Source organism: Scomber scombrus, chromosome 4, assembly GCF_963691925.1.
Source record: "Scomber scombrus chromosome 4, fScoSco1.1, whole genome shotgun sequence".
In the NCBI taxonomy this organism is placed as follows: Eukaryota; Metazoa; Chordata; class Actinopteri; order Scombriformes; family Scombridae; genus Scomber; species Scomber scombrus.
The window spans coordinates 19,157,855-19,184,765 of record NC_084973.1 but is presented as its reverse complement, the minus strand read 5'-3'; the positions used below and the strand labels follow the sequence as shown (position 1 = coordinate 19,184,765).

Here is a 26,911-nt window from a genome sequence, read left to right as displayed (position 1 = left end):
TACTCAGACCGCTTTCAAGAAATGTCCATCGGTTACGGTATTAAAAAAGAAAACAACTCACAGGAATTTTAATGATGGATAAAATTAAAAGAAAAAAACAAACAACTCATTCAATTTTGATGTTTGTAAAGCCATCAAGAAATACATGTGGGTATTAAAATGTTTTTACAGTCATCATTTGTGCTCCTTTTTGCAGTCATTAAAATCATCACGTCTATTGTGATGGCAATAAACAGAAAAAAACAATCCAGCACGTTGCATTGTTAAATTGTTGCTTTAATGTTTTAGGCTATGTGGTTCTCAGGAGGAATCACTGTTGCATCTGTAAGAGTAAACAGATATTCACGCAAACAATGTGGTATAAATAAGTGTTGATTTATGCATATCATTCTCACAAGCTGCATATGTCATTTTGCAGAAGTGGTAAGTGAGATTTTGTAAGTCTCACAGCGGGGTATTATGTTTTCATCACGACTTGATGTTAGTTCACGTTGTTCATTGCTTTTTTAGTCATTTGTTTTCATTAACTTTTTCTTTTCTTTTTTTTTGCAAACTTTGCAACTAAGATTCATGCTTTTTTTCCTTCAGGGAACTCAAGGTGGTTTGTACCAGTGGATTAATTTGTCCACCTGTGTTTTGTCAATATAATACACCTGTTTTTAATTAGAATTTGTAATTAAGCAATATAGTCAATAATGCTATATATTTCAGTAAATAGAGGAAAAAATGGACTAAAATTGAGTTAAGGAAAAAATGAGATCAAAACACATCACAGACACTAAGAAATGCATTCAGTGTCACAGTATTGTTGTTTTGACTTGACAAACCGCCTACATTATTATCACACTGAAAAAAGGGTATGTAAATAAGTCATCTTCCCACCTAACCCCTGCATTGTGACCACCTGACACTAACATACAGTACAGACACACACACACACACACACACGCACACACACACACACACACACACACACACACACACACACACACACACACACACACACACACACACACACACACACACACGCGCACTTCAAAGGATGTGTAAGCACACACATTTAAAAGTAATTGGACCATCGACCGGTGCGGTATGGGGGCCAGAAGAGTCATTTGCTGTGCAACAAATCCTTTCACTCAAAAGAACTGACCACACCACACATACACTTAGATGAACACACACCACACATTTTGGACACATACTAAAACAGCATGAAGGTATCATTTAGCCTAAAAGGCACCTCGCAATCACTAAGAGGTGCCTCAGAGGCCTCATGCATCTCTCACTTTTCTCTCCCTGTGGCGAACATCAAGGCAAATTGTGCAACAAACTGAGGCTTTTTATCTAAATATTATATATAATAAAAAAAAGTCATATATGACTTATAGAAACTCAAAACACAATCGATACCAGGTGACATTTTGGAGTGAAAGAGCTGGGAACAGTGCTTGCAACACTGGCAGAGATTAGCAGCTGTGATGAAAATCAATATACACCGGAAACTGTAAAGAGTAAAACTATCAAAAACTATGAATAAATGTTAACAATATATATATATATATATATCATATATCTACATTTCTGTTCTACACTGCCTAAAATTCCTGCTTGTAGACAAAAAAAGAAACTCCTCATGAAACAGGACCTAGGCAATTGCCTTATTAGCTGCCACACTTCCCCTCACACAACACCATCAGCTCCACCAGCGGGGGGAGAGATTCGATTTTGGGCTTTATGCAGTGCAATATTAAATTGTATACTACACTTATCTCCTACTGTAGTACTGTATTTCTTTTATCTCCACAAACAGCTTGGAAAATACAAAATGATTTTCCACCCCTCAATTCATAAACTATTTCTCTTTTTTCCTGTGCTAACCTTGTTTCATCTGTCAAACCCTGGTGTGTCCCTTCCATCCTCTGTAACACTCCCTCTGTCGTCTCTGCCAAACGCTCATATGTCTGCCATTGCAGTAAAGAGACAGTAACCAGGCACGAACATAGACAAGCTGCTGAGCAGTTTCACTACCCCGGTTTCCCACTCCCTCCTCTGATGCCCCCCCCGCCCCCCCTCACTCACACAAACACACACACACACACACACACACACACAAACACACACACACACACACACACACACACACACACACACACACACACACACACACACACACACACACTTTCTCCCTTGCTGATGAGCAACATGTGTGAAAGTGCAGGCTCCAAACAGCTTGCAAACTGAGCCTTCCTTCTGTCCTCTCCCCTCTCTTCCTTTACTCCAATCCCTCTTCTAATTCTTTTTAGCCCACAGACCCTTTCTACATCCCTCCCTCTGTGTCACCATCATTTAACACAGAGGGGACAGCTTGTTGCAGCAAGCAGTCAACGCTGCACAACTATAAGCGCTCTGCACCACCGGCTGCCTAATCTCCACCGTATGGTCTGTGTGCCCATCCACCCTGCTACTCCATGAAAAGTAGTTCCCTTCAAAGTGTTTAGCTTCTATTCTGCGGACTGGTTTTAGAGAAAAAATGAACACGATATGTATTTGAATGCATGTCTATCCTGTATCCATTTCTGTCTGTCTTGTTTAATTTCACAAACTATTTGCTTAATTCCTGCACTTTTGACACACTTGCTTTAATAGTTTTGTTCTAACTTATTGGTATGATGAAATTATAAAGGATAAAAAATAAGTATGCCCTATTATAATTGTGTTTTTATAATAAGACTACTACCTGGAACCAATTATATTTGAAAAAGTCACTCAGGCAAAGTTCTGCCCAACTGCCTACTTTCCTAATAGAATTGGATTTCAGGAAAACAATTAGAACAGCAAAAGCAATATTGCTTGCAAATTACTGATAAACAGTGTAATATGCAAGCTACTAATGTAAAAGGAAACATGGTCCAACCAGAAAGGGTTGCTGTTTTTTCCCCACCAGTGTCGCATTATCTCTTCAATACACAGAAAAAAAAGCTTTACAATTTTAACATGATTCAAAACTCCACAGAGCAACTATTGGTGAATGATATTATTTCCCTCTGTCACAAAGGGAAAATGAGTGTACACAAATTGAGTGGATGACCGAAACCCTTAGTTTACCCATAATATAATACATATCTTTATGAAAATTAGACACTCGCAAAAAATAATGATTAAATAAAATAAAATGCAAATCTTTAGCTCCTCCATGATCTGAAGATAGATAGGAATTTGACTACAGCTTTGGGCATGAGTTCATTTTAATTCAGAACGGATTTTGCCTCCAGAAAGTCACCTCAGGTACTGTTACTGTCATTCAATCATTTAACTGCCTTTTGAGGAACTCCACAAGGTAACATCAAATGGAATAATAAATTAGACTTTGATCTCAAAGAGCCTTACTTTAGACTGATCTTCACCAATTCTGACTGGATTTGCCTATGAGAAAGTGATTAAAGGCCTGATTTATACTTTTTCTTTTAAATACTTTTTTTTTCTATTGGCTAACCAGAAATCCTGTGTAGCTGACACAGCATCTGTTGCCAGCACAAATCTGTAAATAATGCTTGCAAGACAAATTCACTAAATCTTACCAACAAATCTCTGGTATTGTCCTTGTGCCCTATAATGTTTTATGGTACCCATTTCACTGATTGGCTCTTCCTGACTAGCTGGAGATGATCTAATCAGTGAATACAGACTGACTGAAAGGAAATGCATACATTTGGTTCATCACCAGAACGACAAAGCTTTAGAAAATTGCATGTGACCTGCATATGATGGATGTGGTGACAGCCTGCATAAAAAACACAGTCTAGCTACTCTCTCACTCTAGGTAAGATTTTGTGGACTTAATTTCTGAGTCAGTTTAAAACTAAGAGGCATGTCATCACTGACAAGAAGGAATGGAAGAACAAATTCAGCAACCCTTCGAAAGCAGCATTTCAGAAATGTATTTGATTGTACATAAAAGTCATTGCAGTTCCAGGTAATAAAAACAACTGATTTTATAAATTGTTATTTGGCATTATCAGTCAATTAGTACATCCATTCAAAACATAGACCTCTTTTTTATACCAGAAATTCCAGGCATACAACTAAATTTAAGTCAGTGTTTGGATTTGGCACAGGTGTAAAACATTACTAAGTTAAAGGGAATGAGGCCTTGCGTGAATATGAAAGTCGCATTTCCCTTCATGCCTTGCCTTGGTGTGCATATGTGAGCATGTAAGAGATGACCAAAAGGAGGGGGAGGATAAAACAAATACATAAGAACAGCGTGAGAGCAGGAGTGTCTTAATGGAAGATGATCTGTTCAGAACCTGAATTATTAGATTGCGCAAGTCGGTTGTGCTGGAGCACTCGTAGTGTTTCCTTCTCTCTCCCGCACACACACACAAACTCACAGCAGTTTGTAGTCATTATTACAATAGTGACAACAACAAGCTTGTTCTGATTTCCTAGATGAGCTGCAAGTTGTTTTATTGCTCGTGTGAATTATTGGAAATATGAGTGTGTGTAAGTGTATGTTTGTGTGTGCATGTGTTGGGGCAGGCTTGATAATGTTTTTGTCTCTATATACACACAATTTAAACTTACTTCTTTGATACAATATAAAAATACCAAACTTCTAATGAGTAAATAACTACATAATTAAATACTGTGTTATCATTTAATTTAATGTCTCCTTTTTTAATTGAATAACAAGGAAATAATTTATCAGTCATTGCCTTACCAAAAAAAAAACCATGACTACAATGGAATTCCCAGAACATCTCTTTCAAATCAATTAACCCTTGTGTTTCAATTAATCATAGGAACTGTTAAGACACACACCCATTAGCTGAGCCCTGGTCATTTCAAGCAACACTGAATGCAACAAGCATACATTATGCTTATATTATGCATATATGGGTTTCCATATATATATATATATGGGTTTGTATTATTATTATTATTATTATTATTATTATTATTATTATTATTATTATTATTATTATTATTATTATTATTATTATTATTATTATTATTATTATTATTGTTATTATTATTATTATTATTATTATTATTATTATTATTATTAAGGCAAGAGAAAACAATTATGTCCACCAACATTATAATGAATAGGCTATAGGCTTAAGATTAGTTTGTGTCCAGCGTGCTGCGTGGACTTCATTACATCTGCTGCACCACTACTACCACAGTTATGAAATGCCAAGTTTATTGTCTGTGACTGTGACCCTTATAAGAGTGATATTTTACAAATCTTCATTACATAAGCTAACAAAATTTGTTAAAGTAAGTCATTTGGTGATTTTGAAGTCATTCAGTTAAATTAAGTCTATTCATGGCTGGGAGCGTGAATGATCACTCAAAGTCAACATAACATCTTTAATAGGGCAGTTTAGGCATTTTCTCTTGTTTTATAACAGATAGACCACCAGTGGTGGGAAGTATTTGTACTTTGTTACTGTAGCTACTTAAGTAGATTTTTCAGGTATCTGTACTTTACTTGAGTATTTATTTTTCTGACGTTTTATTTTTCTTCCCTACATTTGAACACAATATATAATATTAATATAAACAATATCTGAATTTTCTACTCCTTACATTGTCAAATCAGGCTAATTACTAGTTAAATGTATAGGCATCTTACTGGAAACAAAATGTGATATACAAATTAATAAATTAATGTCAAAATGTTTATATAATTTGTGTGTTTGTTTGTCCTGTGTGTGTTTATTACTTGTGCCTTTTCTGCTCTTTGACAAGGGTACTGAGATAAAGAAGGGGAGACAGAGGCAGACAGACAACAAGTGATAATTGGAGAGTAGACACACTGAAAAGTAAGAGAAACACTTGAGGGGGAAAACAAAAAAGAATGTTCTCTGTCACTTCTTTCACTCTCCACATAGGAAAATGAGGTGAGAGATGTCAGACAGTGCAGTATAATGATGAGCAGGTTGATGGAAGGCTGCTGAAGGGTTGACGATCCAGTGGGGAGTACAAGTTTGACCTGATACACGTTACCTGCAAAGTTCTTCTGTACTGTTAATGAGAAAAAAAAGTTCTCAACTTTTTTTTTTCTTTCTGTTGTCTCTTCACTATTCTCCTCAGCCATTTCCTACATCATCTCTCCATGTATGTATGGTGTTTGGGATAGGTACAGGCAGGTGAGGCATATGGCTTTATTGAGGTATTTAGGTCACTTTGAGTGCCATTTCTCTCCTGTTTCATCTGTTTTAGAAAGTCTTCAAACAAATTCATTGAAGAACCAGAGATTACATGCTGTGGCAGATTTCGATATGAGTGGCATGGACATGTGCATGAATTGCAAGCACAAAAAAAAAAAAAAAAAGACAATCAAGTTTCCACCGCTCCACAAGTTAGAACCGCCACTGATTACACGTGGATGAAAATGTATGCACGCACACAAAAAACCCTCCCAAGACATACGCAGGCACACACAGGCTGACATAATGATGCATGTACAGATGAAGAAGCAAATCCATAGGGACTGTTAAGTGATGTTAAGCACAGCAGGAATAACTTAAAGTCATTGAATACCACTGGGTTATAAATAATACATGCACATACATGTGGAGTCATTATACATGCACATATATGGTAGATATCATAAAGGAATTGAACGTATATTGAGTCTTTGGTTTTAAACCATCAAAGAAACATGTTCAACATAATTTTACTCTTATCCTAATCACCCTTTTCAATCAATTTTGTAACGGGTATCTAAAAAAAAGTAACAAACTTTGGGCAACTAAGCCACTAACATGGACACGCTTTTCTTCAGAAAAATTAGAGCATCCATCTGAATCACCACTAAAACTTTGTGAATCGCTGTCTTAGAGAAGCAGAGAGCCATAATCCTTTCAAAAGCTTTTTACAAGTTCTACATAAAGCTCACTGACAAACCTTAAGGTAGATGGATCTCTATTTTTTAAGGAGGCTGCACCAGGCTAGCTTTGCTGTGTTAATGTCTTAGCTTTCATCCTTTTCTTCTTTTTTGCCTTTTTTCCCCATTGCCACTGCAACAGTTAATTGTACATTGACAGAAAGCATGCCATAGATGGTCAAATTTACGAATACAACTACTATTAGTAAAGGGCACAATGGAATACAATTACTGTTGAATGTTTAATAATTTGCTTGATTGACAATGATTTACTTGTTCAACTGTGAGACAATATTCTCTCCAACATGTTGAACCATCAATCACGCTAAATCATCAAATGCAGTACGTAAAGCTTCAAATTGTGGTGGATTTGTTTGCACACGCATGAACAATTGTCAGTATTAACACCTATAAAGTGCTGTTTTTAACCCTACCCTAAGTATATGTTTATCATTTGTTTTTCAATGTAACCCTGTAGTTTTGCTTAGGCACTAGGAAATGACACCTAGCAAGCCAATTTAAACAAGCATAGCAGCCCTATGATAGTCAGTGTGTCACTCAGTCTGACAGGCAGTCAGTTTGCTCAGTGCAGTGGGCAACTAGTCAGCTGGCCAGTGAGCTGGTCATTCAGTCAGTAAGTGTGACGTTGTTAAAACCTTGACAGGTCTGGTAGACAGCTGACTGCTGGACGTCATGTACTGTACCTCTGAAGAACGAAACACAGCCATTCTGTGTGTGTGTGTGTGCGTGTGTGTTGTCACACACGTGGACAGTTAGGGGCTGTTTTGCAGCCACTCTGGCAAGACGATACTATTGGCACCCGTCACTTCTCGGTTGTCCAACTCTCTCTCTCTCTCTCTCTCTCACTCTATCGCTCTCTCTCTCTCTCTCTCTCTCTCACTCTATCGCTCTCTCTCTCTCTCTCTCTCACACACACACACACACACACACACACACTGACACACACACACACACACACATACACACACACACACACACACACACACACACACACACACACACACACACACACACACACACACACACACATATTCAGTCCTGTCACCCGTCACTCTGATTCCTGCTGTTCACTGAGGGCCTGTCTCTGAGCCGGGTTTGTTCAAAGGCAGTCGTTTTGTTGCATTAACACATCTCTTGACCTCTCTTGTAAACAGACACTGTCTAGTAAGAAAAGACAACAGGCAGAAAAAAACAGATTGAAAGGGAGGGAGAGCGGTGGATGGACAGATGACCAGGAAAAATAAATGTATGTATTTTTTTTTTTTACAGCAGTAAAAGTAAGATAAATACACGTTCTGCAAGGAATGGGGTAAGATCAGCGGACAGTCAACAAAATACCAGGTTATAGCCACCTGCAACAGCAGCCTTAACATCATATAGAAGCCAAGAGAAGATAAAGTTGAACTAATGTGGTATAAAGAAGTAGATCCACATTTTAGCATTATGTGCCTTGAATTTAATTCAAGGCACATAATGCTCTTCTCTTTGTTCTCTTCTATTCCCTGCCTACGGCTTTCCTGCCCTGAAAAAACTAATATATTTTTACAGGTGCACTGCCCTGGAAAGGGCAACTTTTACCCATTCAGAATATCAAATGTTGAAGCAGTAAATGTTTGGGAAACATTCTCTGTGACACTGAGGGAACTTTTAAATATGAATTCGGTGTCTTCATCTAACAAAATATACAATGTAAAATAACTACTCAGTAGCAATAGTCAAGAGTGTCCACAAAAATGAAAGTGAGTGTACACATAGTTTGTATTGTTCCTTAAAATATACATAACACCAATAACTGAAATTATCTCCACTCTTTATTATCTTTATAAACCCCTTCTCTAATTTATTTGAGGCATTAAAAGTATTTCCACTTCAGACCACAACCTAATTCTCACTTCACCTTTCAATCTGAGCAATTTAGAAAGCGCTTGTCATCCTTTATTTGACAATGGAAATATCTTCACCCCGTTTCACAATTTCACATGTGAGAGCTGTCAGTTTTACCACAATCTTTTGTATTTCCACTCCAATTCCACTTGAGCATTTAGGTTTATCAACCTTCTCTCTTAGAAATGTCATTAGTATACTACTGTGTTTTGCAGAAAATGTCATAGCTGCTTGGGTTATGTTTGCCAGCTACATTTTTTCAACTGAACAAAATAATGGATTTCTGTTCCACCCAGAAGTTGCAAACTAAGCTCACAATGTTTAGACAACAAAAGCTTTGTGGTTATGGAAACATTGTAGTTTAAGTAAACCTGTTTGTAGTCTCAGTTGACTTTTTCCACTCTTCAACAGTGTATGCTACGTAGAAGTGATACACAACATGTGGAAGCTGGGAACCTGAAGATTAGGTCAAGATGCTGCTCAGCACTGTGTGTTTTCTAGTCATAAATCTGTAATAAACATTGTATTTTGGTTTGGCGCCTATTCAGATTTTGAATCTTTAGTGTATAAGGCTTAGAACATTAAGACAGAAGTATATGATGGCCATTCCCCTGCTCAATTGTTACCACTTGAAAATGAAAAAAAACAATGGTCAAAAACCCCTCTCCAAAATGCCACACTAAGACACCAAGATCTTGAGGAACACTATAGAAAAATGATTGCCATGATTTGGAATCACAAACCGATTTCTGTAAGAATTGCAGTTTTTGGTGATAGGACAGCAATCAATTTTGTTCTGGAAATTGCTCAGAAACCCCCTTAATGTCAATACCTAAGAACACCATACATGCTCTGAATGCCTGAGGTCTCTGGTTTGTGATTGTTCAGATTCATGAGACTGTGATTATCCAAGAGGATACAATGGTTTATTTTATACAGCGAGGTTGAAGTTTCAAAAAATGGTCTCACTACAATGAAATGGCTACTGTGGGGACTAATATCATCACATATGAATACACTTGGATTTAATCCACAGTCTCAGCTTTTCAGTCATACATAATTCATGCAATTGCAAGACTGTTTAGGGACCCCAGTATGCAAAAATATTCAAATACATCATCTAGAATAGGTGGAAATAACACATTTATACTACATGCAAAAAAAATAAAAAATAAATAAAGATGGATGGTTTTGCCCCAGACTGCATGTGTTTAGCATAAAGTGGGCTTGTCTAAAAAAGGGAGACTTGTGGATATCCATAGAGTCCATTTTAAATTCAGAAATCTTGAGGTGAGAGATCAATGGACCCCTTTGAAAATTGCCATGCCAATTTTTCCCACACCATAATTTAGCCTAACTTGGATGCCTTAAGACTTAAGGCTTAAGTCATCTAGTTTCATATGATACCAGAGCTGGCTAGAGCCTCTGACAGTAATATCAGGTTAACCAAGACCACAATCTTTCTTAAACCTTAACCAAGTTATTTGAGTGCCCTAAAGACAATACTATACAATACATGAACTAAAACAAACAAACAAAAAAAAACACTGTCAAGCTTTAGCTCCTACGACCAAATATTGTATTTCAAAAGCTGATACAGTATAGGGAAAATGAAATAGGTTGTCAGTCAGCATTTTGCAGATACATTCAATAAAACATCAGTCAATGTTGTGAGAATGTTAACAAATGTGGAATCTTTATGGGTGTCCTTCATAACCTGTAAAGTGGAGGAAGGTAGCCAGCAAGAAAGTGAAGTACAGGGAGGGCAGCTGGAGTTAACGGTAGCATAGTCAGTAGAGAAGTTAGGTAAACACACAAGAAGAGAGGGGAGCTAATCCTCTGGCGAGTTAGCTGTGGTATAGCCACATGGGGCCGCAAGAACGAGTTAAGGAACTTGAGATGGAGTAGAACAGTGTCTGTGTTTGTGCACAGTAATCGTGTGTGTTTATGTGTAGTGAATGTGTACTGGTACTGTTTGTGTACACAGTGTCTATGTCTGTGTGCTATGTGCATAAATGTATTTTCTGTCTGTTTATGTGCGTCCAACGCTATGTAAATATCTTGAATGTGTATGTGTAAGTGGCGTGTGGGTGGGTGTGTATTCACACACTTGTGTATTTGCGAACCACAGAGGCATGTAGTGCAAGGCAGACTCTGGCTGCTGTAATCCGAGGTTTACACGCTGTAATGCTGCTGAAAGCCTGCAGGCGTAGCTGGCAGAGAGAAAGAGATGGAGAGCAAAAAAGAGAGAGACAGAGAGAGAGATGGAGGGACATTATAGAGTAGACAAGAAAGATGCTATGGGAAGGGCAGTCATAAGATAATTTGACTGATAAATGGAGGGAGATAATTCAAGATGTCGACAGGGAAGAGGTAGGGACAGGAAGGGAGCAAGGAGGTGCTAATGGTGAAAGAGAAAGGTCAATTTTATCAAAATGGCAAATAACGACTACAAACATGATTAAGAAAGAAGAAAAAATAAATAAACGTGAATCAGTGTCTGAAGTCTCTCCCACCCAAACCATTCAAACTGTGACCATTTTAGTTTTTTGATGATGAGATAAGATCTTTGTCTTGGTTTGATTTTTGTTTTGTTTGTTTTTTTATGTTTCAAGAGCTATTTAGTGTGTTTAACAGTCTACACTTTTATGCCCAAACTCCAACTGGCAAAGACTACGTTTGAACTGAAAGACTATTTTTAGAAATACTGCTTGAAACCTCTGTTCTGTCAACCCCTGACTCTGTGTGATTCTTTACAGGCAAATGACAACACTGTGTTTTTTCTACATTGTAAGATACCAAACAGAATTTGTTAAAAAAAAGTAAGGTACTCCATATTTGAGGAGTGGTACTTTCTTGGCTAAAATGCTATTGCATGGTTAACTATAATATATATGATGTAAGTGATCACAGGAAGATTTGGAGGCACCAGGCAGTTGGTTTCTTGACATTACTGCTAAGCTGAAGTACTGAGTTGCAGAATTTGTCCACTTACTGAGAGAGCATTGAAAAGCTGAATTTCAGGGATGGAAAACACTCTTGACTGAAAACAGAGAAGAGGAAGTGTTTACAAATTTACCAGCACTAGTGTGGACATAGTCTGAGTGCACTGATTCCTGGTTTCCAACACCTTATAAAAAGAGGTAAAATTATCAGAAAGGGGTTAAAATGATCAATAGAATGTGGTAAAAAAAAAGCCTGACACAACAGTGAAAAGGTCCAGTTAAAATGTCAGGTTACTGGTCTCCAACACCACAAGAAAAGATCACATGATGTTGACAATATCTGAAATGCATCACTTCGCCTTTCACTCAAACATAACTATAGGTCGATGACTGAATTTATTATCTAAATGGCATGAAATGACACGAAAAGCAAAAAAATGTTTCATGTGAAATGACTTAAAAAAGACTGTATTATTCATATTGTATTTGGTAACACCAGGCTGTGTCGTTTAACTATATGTGTGTCTATGTCAGGGAATAACAGTGAAAAAAAACCAGGGGCGGCAAATAAAAACGTGACCAAAATAAAGACAGATTAATGCTCTTATTTTCAGAACATAGATTTAAAAAAAAAAAAAAAAAAAAAAACATTTAACAAAAAAATAACAAACTCTCATTAATGGCTTTCTTTCAAAGAGGTCAGGCTTGAGGTGTCATTTCAATGACAAGATGTTTCCGAAACTGACCGAACAAACAACACATTTTGATTCATTTACATTTCTTTAACCTTTTAAGGGCCATAGGAACTGCAACCTTTCCCAGTATACGCTGTGCTAGGAAACAAATGATGGACAGTTTCCCAGTATTTACAGCCAGTGCTCAGGTACACAATGTACCCACATCCCCTTGTGTAAAGACAGACAGGCTGCAGCTATATACCATTGTCATACCATTATGGAAGGGGTAAACAAAATGCTGTTTCCTTATTGAGATTTTCTTACTAAAGTGGCTCTTAGGGGGTTAACTACTGCCTGGGGAACTCTTACTATGGTAAGTGTGTATCAGTGATGAAAAAAACTTCATACCAAAAATGAGTTCTTAGTAATTATAATATGAATAATTGGCTGCTGTTCTTAATAGCTTTGGGCCAATATTCACTGATTATTCAGTGGAAGAGTGAAGAGTCCATGATTGGCCTCTAGAGGCAGGATTACACCTACCAACTGAACTCATGCAGCTACTCTACACTCTCTTTAGTGCACTTGAGCATCTCAAAATTCTTGTTTACTTTAAAAAGCATTTTGAATTCATTACTAAATTTACACTTTTAGCATCATTAAAATATTATTTGATAAGAGTATGTATGCCCATGAGAATAATAATGAGGAAAAGTCAGCATTTTGGGCTTGGCACCAAAAAGGAGTTTCATAGATTCTGCCCTGTCTGGAAATCACAAAATATTTCGAAATTGCACTAGTTATTGTGAGTGACTGCCTTTTAGGTAGAGAGAAGACATGGTTTCACCAGTGAATTGGAGACTGGATCCACAGTCATACAGGATGCTCTTTTTAGACAGAAGGATTATGTTCCTGGCAATATAACTGAGTTAAGGACAGGATGTCAAAGCCAGGACAGTGTGAGACAGATGCACTGATGGGTCCCATCAATTCACGCAACTCTTTCATCAGTTCCATCATTGCAGCAGCCTGTGCCTCTGCTGGTGCCAGCAGAAATAGTTGTCACAGAGCCAGCACAGATTTAGTTTAAGAAGATGTGGAAAGTTTATGGGAAATTTGCCAATTCCATGGTTAAGTGAGGTAAAGTCAGGTAATGATATTCACTCAGAAGCTAATATATATATGTAAATATATATAGGGCAAGGCATACAGTATACATTTATATGCCTTGTTATTTATTTTCACTGTTGCTGATCCTAATAGTGATCATTACAGTGATATGTTTATGGGGAAGCTGTGGCCTAGGATGTAGAGTGGGTCATTCACTATCGGTGGTCCCTGCTCCCAGTCTGCATGTCAGGGTGTCCTTGGGAAAGGGTTAATGGTGTTTGTGTGTGTGTGTGTGTGTGTGTGTGTGTGTGTGTGTGTGTGTGTGTGTGTTTGTGAATGTGTATTAGATTAGATCCTTATGAGCAGGTTGGGTGAATGTTGACATGTAGTCTAAAGCGCTCACAGAGTCAGACGACTAGAAAGGCGCTATAAGTGCAGTCCATTTACCATTTATGTTTAAGTCTTTGTTCGTCTTCTTGTCCTTGTGTATGTTCCTTGTGTATGTTCCTAAATTCCTTGCAGCATAAACATACTTAGCCAAAAGGAGGATTCTGACCCTTGGAATATTAGCAACTTTAAAATTACAAAGCTGTGTCAGCACATCAAAAGCAGCACTGAGATCTTCTTGTACCATTGTTGTAATTTGACCTTGGCAGCCAAAATGCTTACATTTCTCATATGTTCAGGTGGGTGTGGAAAACTACCTTAAAACTGGGGTTTGGGTTGCCATCCTACATCTCCATAGGTTTTGGTCTTTGTGCCCATGTCTGTCTGTATATCAACATAATTTAAGTGTGTGTCTGCCTCTTTTGTATTCTTCAGTTGGATTGCAGTTTAACTTTTGCTAGCTGGGCAGGTTTGCCCCAGACTGAGCTTTGGCCTGGTAGTGTCCTCACCTATAGAGAAAAAAGATTTAATCCCTGACAAACACACTCATGATTCACCTTACTTCAGCTCTTTTTTCCCCCTTTTTTTCTGGCTAGATTATATTAATACACTGTGTCTTGTCCTTCTTCTATGACACATTTGTCTCTGTAGACGCTAAGAATTCTGTCCTCTACCACTTTTATTATTCACCTCACCTAATTTCTTTCTTGTTCTATAATCCTCAATCAATCTGTCTGCAAAATCAAAGTTTCAGCTGAGGTCCCCTCTCCTCTTCTCTCCAGGCCAGTCATCTACCCCTGTTCACAAAGCCATGGTATGTTTAACATGAGGACACAACCTTTGAGTCAGATACCACTGCTCTCTCACTTTCATTTCTTTTCCACTGATCCCTCCCTCATTTCTCTGCTACCACATTAGTAGTGCTATGTTTACTACCAGGTCACAGGCAATTAGGCCTCCCCCTTATTTCTCCTTCACATCCCTGCTCTTGTCAATCCGTTCATCCATCCATCAATCCACCCAGCCATCCGCTACGTAACCAAGATTAACTCAAGGACCAACAACCCATCTAATCTCCTTATTACTGTTTTTTACCACCCATCTATCTGTCACTCCTCCTCTGTACTCATCTGTCCATACATCTCTCTGACCTGTCCTAAATAAAAACATTATCTTGAGGGCTCAAACATAACTGCCTCTTATTTTTTGTTCTCCTCTCTCCTTCTCAATCACTTCACACAGCACTCAGACAAGACCTGCTGTTAGACCTGTGTTAATAACATGACATCCAAGAGACAGAGAGACCAGGTAGTGATTTCCTTTCTTTGCTGGAATGTCATCAATGTTCATACAACGCCATCTAACTTGGTCTGAAAGTCAAGAAAAATGAGTAGCCACTTGAAGAGAAAACACTGAATAGGTCCATAAATGCTAGAAAATTCATAAACAAACTGTGGAATACATGGCTGTTTTCTATCTAAAATAATTGACAATGCTTTCAGTAATAAGGTTTAAAAAGGGACTAGTTTCAGTGAAATGCACACAAGAAAACCTCATATCTCATTGCAGCAGAGTGGTAAAGGTTAGTGAGAGGGGGCTGGCATCAGAGATTACAATGCTGACTTCCTCAGCACTTTTCTGTATGTTTTTCTTTTTCTTTTTTTCAGGCATAGGGTTATACAGACAACGTGTTCAGTATTCCAGAAATAGGTAAGGAGCAGAATGATAACTTAGTATGCACACACACACACACACACACACACACACACACACACACACACACACACACACACACACACACACACACACACACACACACACACACACACACACACACACACAATAGCACTGCTATACCTTCATCCTTTTTTTCTTCTTCATCTTTCTTTCTCTGAGAGCCTGGGAGCTACATCAAATCCTGTTTTTTTAATGATAACGTGCAGCAGTATTTTATTATTAGCATCTCTCTATACAGTAGCAGGATTTTCTTAAAAATCATATTGTTTCAGCTTGTCTATGCTCACTTTCTTTATGTCACTGCACAGTATGTGATTTGGCTGAGACTGAGAAAGGATTGACAGTGGAGCGTCTGGGGAATAAAACTTCTCCTAGCTTGTCTCAACAAACAGAGAAGCAGATGAGTGGCTGGCGGGCTAGTGTTTGGTGTTACCCATACTGTTTACACAACGGGTGTTTTTGTTTGGCCCCACAATGAATTTCCCAATGGGGATTGCGTGACAGCAGGTAATAGTTAAAAATGCTCTCTCCCACTCTTCTGCTTTTTCATATTTGTTGGCTTCACTTACTTGCAAGCCCTCATTTCTCCTCAACTCCCCTCTTCTTTGTGTCTGTCTTGATGTTTTTTGATATCTCTCTTCTGTCTCACACATGCAGAGACACACACAGCTAACATTCACATGAGCCACTACACTTACGCTGATCCAAGGACACCAGAGGCACTTTGTCAGCTTTAATTATTGTCCAATATCCTCTGTGCTGTGGTCACCCAGAATATAACTTGCTGGTCAGTGCATGTGTCTTCACTCATGATTGACACGGCCTTCCAGCTAAAACAAATCGCTGACATCAATCAAGCCACAAAAGAAGCCTGCATATACTCAAGTATTCATGAGTTCACGAGGCTAAAAGCTGTTATCACAAAGGCTGGAAACATAGCTATTTAGTACTCCTGCCCTAGACACACTTCAGAGGAGGACAGGATGAAAGATAAGACTGAGAACTGAAGCCCTGAGGGAATACTTCAATATTCTGGGAAATATGCTTGTTTGGTGTCTTAATAGGAGTGAGATCAATATCAACTTAAATCTCTGGCCCAAGACAAAGCAGTGGGAAACAGCTACCCTTAGTTAAATGAAAACTAATATTCTTTCAGAAATGTGTTATTTACATGTTGCATCTTGCTAGCTTGCCATCAATACATCCAAGAACCACCTGCATTATATTACTTTGTACTTCAAATGTTTGTGCTAAGCTATTGTAGACTGAGCATGTCTTAAACACTTAATTTCTGAATCACAAAATGTCAGGGTACTTAAAGAAGACAATTATGTAAAACAGCCTCAATCACCACATATCAAATCTTCACTGCTACCTTATCTTTATACTGGAAATTACTTTCAAAATTTTTACTCAGTTGATGAAGAGCTGGTGTTAGATAGTGTTGATAATAAAATAACACAGCGTCTCCACAAAAAGAAGCATGCACCACAATTAAGTGGCTTTTAAGCTACATGCTGGCTCCAAAAACCCTGCTTATATTGAATTGAATGAGAAACCCTCACTATTTCCTATTATCGATACAAAAGCCATGTTTCCATTCAAGATTTATGGCCTGATTACATAGGGTCACCTCTTCTAACAGTGGCACTAGGATCATGTTAACCTTGATCCTAGTTGAGCTGTTTTTTCCTCACCCCACCCAGACTCCACCTTGAATTTGGATTTTCTAGCTCACAGCAGGATGATTTTGAACTATAATCTAAGTTTTGAAGTCAAATTTAAAAAAAAAAGTATGTTGTATGTTGAGAATGACAAATATTTTTTTTAAAATATATGTGAGAAATTAATTATTTTAATGGTGGAAAAGTTTTCTAAACAGTCTTTCAAACTTAAGCTTATGTTGGAAATGTGCTCTGTATCCGGTCTCTGTCATTTCATACCAGATCATGGCATCAGGCTAAACCTCACAAAGAAATGGAAGAATAATGGAGAAATGGAGAAAGGTTGAAAATGTTAAATGGGGGGTTGAAGGAGAAGGACACAGGGACTCTCTGAATGAAATGAGTGTCCCTGTGAAATGAGGTTGTGATTTGCTATGTCTTCCTTTGAATGGCCCCCAGATTTTTTGCAACTCCTTTAACATCTTGGACCTCATGAAAACAAACAACACACACACACAGCGAGAGAGAGAGAGAGAGAGAGAGAGAGAGAGAGAGAGAGAGAGAGAGAGAGAGAGAGAGAGAGAGAGAGAGAGAGAGAGAGAGAGAGAGAGAGAGAGAGAGAGAGAAAGAGAGAAAGAGAGAGAGCGAGAGAGAGAGCTATCAGGTAAATTGACTGAGAAGAAGAGAAGTGGATGGGAGATAATCTCTGAAGCAGAACAAATTGATGACTTTTACTCGTTCCTCACTCTCTTCTCCTCACTTGTTCCCTCCTGTTTCTTTTCCCTCTCCCACCTTCCTTTTACTTCTACATTTTTTACTGCATCTCCACTTCTTCCTCTGCCCACCCCCTCCATCCTTTTTGCAATTTCCCACCTGGCCTGGAGGTGCAGGTGACATGCTGAATAAAGATACATGCAAATATACCTAATAGGACGGAAAATTGTGGGGAATTAGGGATCTTTCCCCTTGGAGATATTTTTTTCTCTGTCACTATCTTTCCGCCCTTCACTCTTTGCATGTACTCACCCAGATTTGCTTGCTCTCACTCTCTCTCTCTCACTCACTCTCCTATTTATTTTACTTCATTTCCTCTTTAACTTACCATCTGTGTCTCATTTTTCTGACTCACAGAATGCCCATTTTTCTTTCTGCCTTTGTTCTGTGTGATTCACTCTGCACCTCCTCTTTAGCCTCCCTCTCATTCCTCATCATCCCCACTATCTCACCCTGCAGGAATTTTTTTGTTTTGTTTTGTTTTAATATAATTGCAATAATCAGTTCCAGTGGTATCGCCCCTCATCTAACCTCCCTTAAAATAGCGCTGGCTAACTTGCCCTTTAGAGCTGCATCATTGCTATTTTGTTCTATATTCAAAACATGTTTGAGAGGCTGCCAAACTCTTTCTGCACACTGTGCGTAAAAAAATAGAATTCATTTATTACCTTATTATGACTGCTGTTAGCAACCACAGCATATTTGATATCGTAAAATCTTGTTGTAGCCTTTAATTTAAGTCCTATCTGATACTTTAGGTTTAACTATTCTTCCTTTGTAACATACATGCACATTGTTAAACTGTTTAATTAGTTTGCACATACTGTACTGTTTACAGACTTTTTCTCTAAACTGTCAATTCAACTGTACTACCACATATTTGTTTTTTTATATTTTGTGTATTTGTGTTTGGTTCATATCACAGCTGAATTTTAGCCATGCTGGCTGCATGGTACAATGTCAGTTGTCAGTCCACCACTTTAATCCAGAAAGAAATATCCCAACAACTAATGGATAGATTGCCATAATATCTTGTACAGATATCCCAGAGGATGAATTCCCTTTTCTTCCAGCATCATCATCAGGTCAGAGCTTTCACTTACCCAGTAAAATATCTCAGCATATTGATTGATTGGCACAACATTTTTTTAACAGACATTGTGTCCAGACAGTGTATCCTGATGACAATAGGGATCCCCTGATTTTTTTTCTCCAGCCCCACCATAACTGTGACATACAGTGTTAAGTTTAGAGTGAAAAGCTATTGGATTAATGAAAAATTATGTACACAACTACATCAGGGGTGCTGGATTCATTTCAGAAGTGTGGGGGCTAAAAAGAGTGTGTGTTTGAGTCCAACCCGGCATTTATTCTGTTGTAGCTGACGTTAAGAATTGCGCCTATACTACTGCACTAGCATGGCTGCAGACTCTTATTGTTAAGGTTCACGTTGAGGACATTTGGGCTCCACCCATTAAACTTGATTTGATTTGAACAGCTGATATCAGGATGAGTCCCAGTGCATGCAATCCTGCACTGTGAGCAGTAACATTTGAAGAGGGAAAAGCAACAGGATATTAGTCTATAGGCCAGTGTTTGAGAAGGCCAAAAAAAAAAAATGTGTCAAGCTGGTGCGCTCTCCAAGGCAGGTAAACCAAAAAAAAAAAACATACATAGGCCATCCATTAAGTTCAGTCTTTTCATAGTTTGTACAGGAGAGGACTGTTAGCTTCCCACTTCCATGAGTGTCATGTTTCAAACCGTAAACTGTATTAACTGTTGCCATGATTATCAAGGTGGCCTAACTTAAGGAGGTACTAACCCTGTTTCAAGTGATCATTTTAACCCGTACCATGATCTTTCCTTAAATCTAATCAAGTGTTTTTTGTGCCTAAACCTACCCATACCTTCACTACAGTGTTGTCACAGCATCATCTTTTGACAGTGATTTGTAACAGTTTTGATAAACCATAAATTCACATTACTCTCCTATACGCTCCTATAGGTCAATCTTAAAACACTGTCTGTCCTATAGAGTGCTCTTAAAACACTCACATGTCATTTTGAGAGTCATTCGAAATAGACCTATTCTATGTTTTTGTTATAAGGACATGTTGGTAAATTCAATATAGCTGGAACAATTTAAATGAAATATTTAGTAGTCACACTACAGAGAAGTTTGATTCAACTTGTGCATCCCAATCCATAGGTTAACATATGTGTTTGCGGAGAGTATCTGTTCTCCATTATATTTTATGAAAAAGCAACAGCTTGGTGTGTTAGCTTAGCCTACTGGAAGAGACTATCAACAGTAATAAACACAGTTTGCAACTACTGCCTATGTTTGATAGAAAATCTCCTCTGCATCCATGTGTATGTGCTCGGTTGAAAGTAATGGTAAACCAATGTTTTCTGTATGCTATGTACTGACAATCATGCAGGCTGACATTAATTGTCCTGCAAAGCCAACAGGGTTAGCTTAGCATTTCCAATAATGCCAGAAGAAAATGCAAATGAGTGTGTGTAGATGGGTCTGTGTGTGTTCCTTAGTGAACTGTAGCTATTATCTGTGTTTGAGTTTGTGGGCACATAAAGCCATCACATAAAAAAAAAAGTCTTTCAATCCTTCAAAACATGTAATGGAAGGAAATGTTTCTCGCAAGATCACACGACTGTGAGGCAGCTTCCAAGGTCTCGTGACTCTATGATGTCACTTAGCGTAATTTATTACATATGTCAGAGGAGACTGGAGACGGTAATTTAAGGTGACCCCAATTTAAGAACACTGCAGTTTGCAGGCCATTGATTTTTTTTAAAGAGGGAGAATATTTCTGTCTCTCCTCCAAATGATGAAGAATATGTGCTTGTGTCAGAGACAAAGAGAGCTTGAGCATGTGTGAGAGAAAGAGTGTAATGGTTGTGACTCTATTATGACCTATACTGGATCTCTCAGGAATTGATCATCTACCCGAGTTTTTGCTGTCTCTCCAGCCACGTTTCATTTTACCTTTCTCTTCATCACAGCTACCCCTTTCCTTAATTTAGCAACACATTAGTGTCTCTCCATTCACTCATCATTTCCTGTCTTATCCCCGCTTTTCCCCTGCTTAGCCACAACCCTTTTTTTATTGCTCTGGTTCTCAAGTATAAATCTGATGCCATTTTTTCCACTCTGAAGTCATTTCAGATGTCACAGATAGCTAATGAAGCAATTACACATGGCAGACTTGTCACCTCTATATAATAGAGCAGTGGAGCCTGGCATGCCTGCAGATATAGAGTTACAGATATAGGTTCCTGTGCATAGGCCACTGAAGGTAATGGAGCAGAAAGCCAATTGTACCACAGTGTAGTGGTTATAATTATGACCAATCACAGGTGTCCACTGTTATCATTATCACTAGACAACTCTATGCATATGTGTGAAGTATGATAGGGATAAATGGCATGACAAGGGGTTGAGGACTGAAAGACGTGGAAGAAGATTGGAATGAGTTAGAAAATGGAGGAAGAGAAAAAAGAAGAAAAGATTAAGAGAGAAGGGAGTTGCAGATAAATAGAGAGGCCCTCATGAGAATAACTTATAGGAAAACAAAAAACATAGGATTGTGTGCTTGTGATTAGTGAGACTCTCAACAGGGATAAAAAGAGGACTGAAAGAAAAGACAGAACAGTGAGGGACAAAAGAAAAACAAAGCTCAGGTTAAGTGGTATCGTCAAAAGAATGTCACAATAATATCACCATTAGGGGATTTTATACAGTGCTGTGTATATTTAGTATTATCAGGCAGGCACACGCAAACACTTTATATCACAGTGGTTGCAGTGGTAGAGTTGAATTCTTGCCTGTTTTCCATAATTCAGATATCTTACATGCGGATACTGGATGGCTTGCCTATATAAAATACATGATGCTCCCATTATCGACATTTTTCGTAATGTCATGAGAGCAGTCGGGAACAAGAGAAATACATTTGACTTCATATGGTATGAGAGCTATGCACATGGGGTAGGGATGAGGTAGAATAGCGAGAAATAGAGAGAGAGATTATCTATAATTTATTCAGAAAAAACAACCAATGTTAATTTAATTTGGTTCAAGAGTTAACATGTTTCTTCCAGGAAAGGTCATTGTCATGTGAAACCTAAGTGCCCGCAACTGTTAAGACACAAAATAACCACAGAGTAAAGGCTAAATAATAGAGCAAGGATTGCTGTAAGGAAGGTCTGCAAATGCTAAAGATCAAATATTTAGCAGATACCATATTTCCTCAAGACAGTAGTCACTTAAAAGCCAGACTCTGATAATGGCCTAAGATGTGGTCGAATAAGGGCTGGCCCCAAAATCATTTGGGGGTTGGGGAACAGGGTGGATAAACACCTGGTGCATGTTATATACTGTGCATGCCAGGTTATCATAAATAGTAGTTAGCAGGATGTAAGTCCAGTACTATAAGTGAATGGGTAGCCCTGTAGTTGACTGCTTCAAAAAGGGGAGGGGGCCAGAGGAGACACAATAATAATGATGGCAGCGACACTAAATGAACATAACCAGGGTAACTTGGCAAAGACGGCGAGCATACATCCATGAACATTCTCATCTAAGTGGTACACTGCTAAAATGCTCCAGGTGGAACTCAAGCGCTAGAATTATTGTTCTACATGTCAGAGTAAGTTGATTACCAGTAATGCAGTAACAAAAAAGTAACAGAGCAGACGCAACCAGATCAGAAAACAAAGTAGCTTTGGTCTAAAATATCTTTATCAAACAGAGGGAATTAGAAATAAAGCTCACTTTCTAAGCCTGCCTTCAAGAAAGGCCGGATACCCTCTGCAATTGAGGTAAATAAAAGCCCCGGCCACTATTTGAGGATTTCATGATTTTCTATCATGTTACTGTAGTGAAAGGAAAATACACAATACTGTTACAATCTTGTATGAATTTTAAGACATTTTCTACGAAGTAAATGTATGACAAGACAAATAGAGTAGCTGCCAAAACAGCTCTCCCTCCACTGTGTTTGATTGAAATGCAACAGTTCCCTCAAAAGAAATGTTGCCTTCAATCTGTAAAAAGGAAATTAAACTGTTCTTTCATTTGATCAGATAAGTATGAGTAACACTGAATAATAAGTCTACACTGGTCCTACTGGGATTTTGGTTTCTGTGCTTCCTGATTTAAAAAAAATACCCCAAAAGAAAAAACAAAAAAACAAACATACAAAAGAAAAGCAAAAAACAGCTACTTTGAAGAGAGCAATTATGAGTATACTCAATAATATTTTGGAGTTGAGCTTTCATTTTCAGTTATTTTCACTTTAGTCACTGAATGGATACAAATATACTATGTAGTGGCTGGTTACTTAAAAGTTAATGTAGCAAGAAGAAAGCATTCCAATCATATTGGACTACAATATTTTGATGCATTATTATGCCATCTCCACTGCACAGTGGTGATATATCTACAATATAAACCTCAGAATTTAGTATTGTTCATCATTACATAAGAGAAGATGTAAATCTGGGGACATGGCAATACTTTTTTTTTAGATTTACATCAGTCTTCAATGACCTTCAAACTTTCTTTTTATCTTTTCAGTCCATTAAAGAGAATAAATCATGCTTCTTTGTGTCTCTTTCTCCCCTATCTCTCACTCTCCCATTGCCCCTTCCCTCTTTTCTCAAAGCAGATGGCCACCTACCTAGAGCCTCTTTCTGTTCGAGCTTTCTTCCCATTAAAGGGGAGTTTTTTCCTTGCCATTGGCACAAAGTGTTTGCTCATGGAGGAATGTCTGGTCTCTGTAAATTAAAAAGTATGGTCTAGACCTGCCCTATTTTGTTATTCCACTAATGATTTGATTAGCCATTTTCTTTAACATCTTTACAGTTGCACATGCATGCATGGGAATGCAGGTAATGGAATATGAGAGCAATACGAGAGGCCAATGTATTTGCTACTGCTTCACTAGGGCTTTAATATCCTTTTCACTTTTCACACACAGGGTCATGTTTCTCAGGCTTTTCCTCTCAGCGGAGGAATGGTCAGAACCCGGTTATTTTCACTAACCATTTCCCCAGCCTGGAATATACCTGACCTGCATTTATTGCAGGTTACATGCAGTGTATGAAAACCTTTTCAGAGGTCTCAACATTATTTGAAAAGGCTCGATTCAGATACAAAAGAAAAGTCTGAGAGGAATATCAACCTCTCTTTAGTCATTTGATTCCATATATAAATGTAATTGAATCCCAACGACAGTCCAACAAATGTTCAGATTATTAAGGGAGACTGTGGCAGGGATACTGTATAACAAGTCCCTTATTTCCCTCAGAAGTAATTATGCTCTCTGATTAGGGGATTGTGCCTTAATGTAATTATGCTGTGCTTTAAAGATTAATTTTGTCTGTGATAGCATGCTGCGTTATGTTGGTGCCTCACCACATTATCCATAATCACAGCTCACTATCTCAACTGTTATCTGTAAGGAAATCCCTCTGGTAAGGAGGACAGACACAGTGTGATTGTGTGTGTGTGTGTGTGTGTGGAATTTTTGTTGCTGCTTCTCTCTGTGTCCAAATGTGTGTACATTCTACACCTGTTCACACAGATGTGTCCCTGTCCAAAGTACTTCATGAAGGATTATGTATAACAAGTCTGGGTCTCATACATTGATTTACTCTTTTCACGCCTATATGCTACAATTCACCAAAACCAAGTTGTCAGTAACAACAGGGAAGCCTTCAGAGTTCACAGTCCATCCAAAACATGTACAAAGTCATGAGGAAAGGAAAAATAGGTTAATAAATTGTAGGTAAGTATCCACACATGAATTTAGGATCTTAAGAGAATGTCATAATGTTGTATGTTATGCTGAGCCTAATACTGTAAACAGTATACATTTGAAAGACTCGGAAATATAGGAAGTTATACAGGAAGTACATAATTTAAATCCCAGCTTTGAGTTTAAGGCATCAGCTAATGATTGATAGACAATCTGCACAAATAGAGTAGACATTTACATGCCTGTGACTACACTTTTACACTGCCATTAAAACAAACACACATGCACACATACACACAATCAATAAACAGTTTTATGAATATGCGTGAGCATGCATGTGAGGGGTAAGGATGTCTTTCATGAGGCCCCTGTTAAAATTCATTATGCATGTATCATTACCAAATACCACTTGAAAATGCTTCTAATTAATCCAATTAACACCAATCTCTATTAAAGGGGAGGTGAGCTGCTGGGCTGATGACATATCCTACTAGTACACAGAAAAGAAAAAAAAACAAGCTTCTAAACATGGGGAAAACAAAGACAGGGACTAACTGTGAACTAAAAAGATACAATTATACAAAAGCTTCAACTGCCTCTTTGCATTTGTTGCCTCAAATATAGATGGTTTAGAAAAATGTAATCCTGTACAGCACAATCCAAAAGTGAAAACATAAAGGATAGCAGGGCTGTACTCTGCTACATAGGGGTGACAGCCACAAGTGAAGAAATACGTGAATAAATATGAGATGAAAATAATGTTGAGAGCAGGTGCAGTGAAATTTCATGGTAAATCGAGGAATTATGTAAATCCACTCTGCCTGTAAGAACAGAAATTATTCCCCCTTCACCCACAGCAGCTCAGCACACAGGGGTCCTCTTTTAACTACTTACCCTACTGACTCCTCGTCCCCTGTCTTCTCCATAATTTGTTCCCAGGATTTCAAAGAAGATGTTGGGGTTAGTGCCGTTGTCTGTGAACTCCAGGAAACTGGTGAGGCCGCTCACTCCAAACTGCAGGAACAGGACAGGACAGGAGAAATGCTTTGATTTGATTACTGATTTATTTTACAATGACTGTTGTTTGGTAATATTGATCATTACATTGTGACGGACATAGCTCTTGCTGTTATGATTCTCAAGCTAAACATCAGATATGATTAATCATGCAAGCTGTTCAGAGTGAAACTTAGACATGAATCATCCGCTTGTCCCTTGTGAATTGAATACTGGTGCTGAATAACAAACTTGCATTTGTTGTAATACACAGAAATATCTGTGACTTTGTGTTAGCACACTTGAGCTTGCTTGCATGTTTGCTTCTTTCTGTGTCCATGATAAGAAAAGTTTGGGGAATATGTTTTGCCTTTAGTAAGAAACAACACTTCAGAATAGTTTCAGTGTTGTTGAAAATGGAGCAGTCAACAGCATGCAGAGATCTATGTAAGTACCAAGCTGATTAAAACAAAAGTGTATTTGGCACTATTGGGCATTTTTTGCAGTAGAAGTGTACACTGCTGTATGTGGAAAGGTAAATTATCTCACAAGCACACACAAACACACAGTCCCAATGTTTGCCCTGCCTCCCGGTAGTGTGACCTGTGTAAGTGACACTGTGAGTCAGTGAAAGTGACACTGTGCCTGCTTCAGGGAAGGAGAGGTGTTGTACTCCTTAATGTGACTCATTCTCTGTGTTTGTTTGTGCATGTGTGTTTGTCTGTGTGTGTAAGTTCTCATTTATGTGGGTTTGAAACAGGATTTGAGCCGTTATTGAGTACACATTAGACGGTATTTCATCTTTTTCCAACCTCATGGATTATGATTGGTCACGTTTCTTTTAACCATGGATTGTAAGTAAAGATGAAAGTAGTGAGGTGTGAAGTAATGCTTTGGTTTGCATTGGAACCAGTTTGAAGCCCAGAGTCTTTCTCCAACATGCACATGTATGTGCATAAATGTATATATGTGTGCATATGTCTTACATATACATATGTGTTATGTATTATTAATGTGTTATGTATAAACACAGTTT

At 38.1% G+C, this 26,911-nt stretch overlaps 1 protein-coding gene across 1 annotated transcript in view; it reads right to left on the bottom strand.

The window, feature by feature from the left end:
* Positions 1-26,911, bottom strand: part of grid2 (glutamate receptor, ionotropic, delta 2) — a 535,908-nt gene that overhangs the window by 137,928 nt on the left and 371,069 nt on the right. Inside the window, exon 8 of the mRNA XM_062417751.1 lies at positions 25,774-25,893. Within this exon, the coding sequence (XP_062273735.1) occupies positions 25,774-25,893 (120 nt within the window). The remainder of the gene's footprint in view (positions 1-25,773; positions 25,894-26,911) is intronic.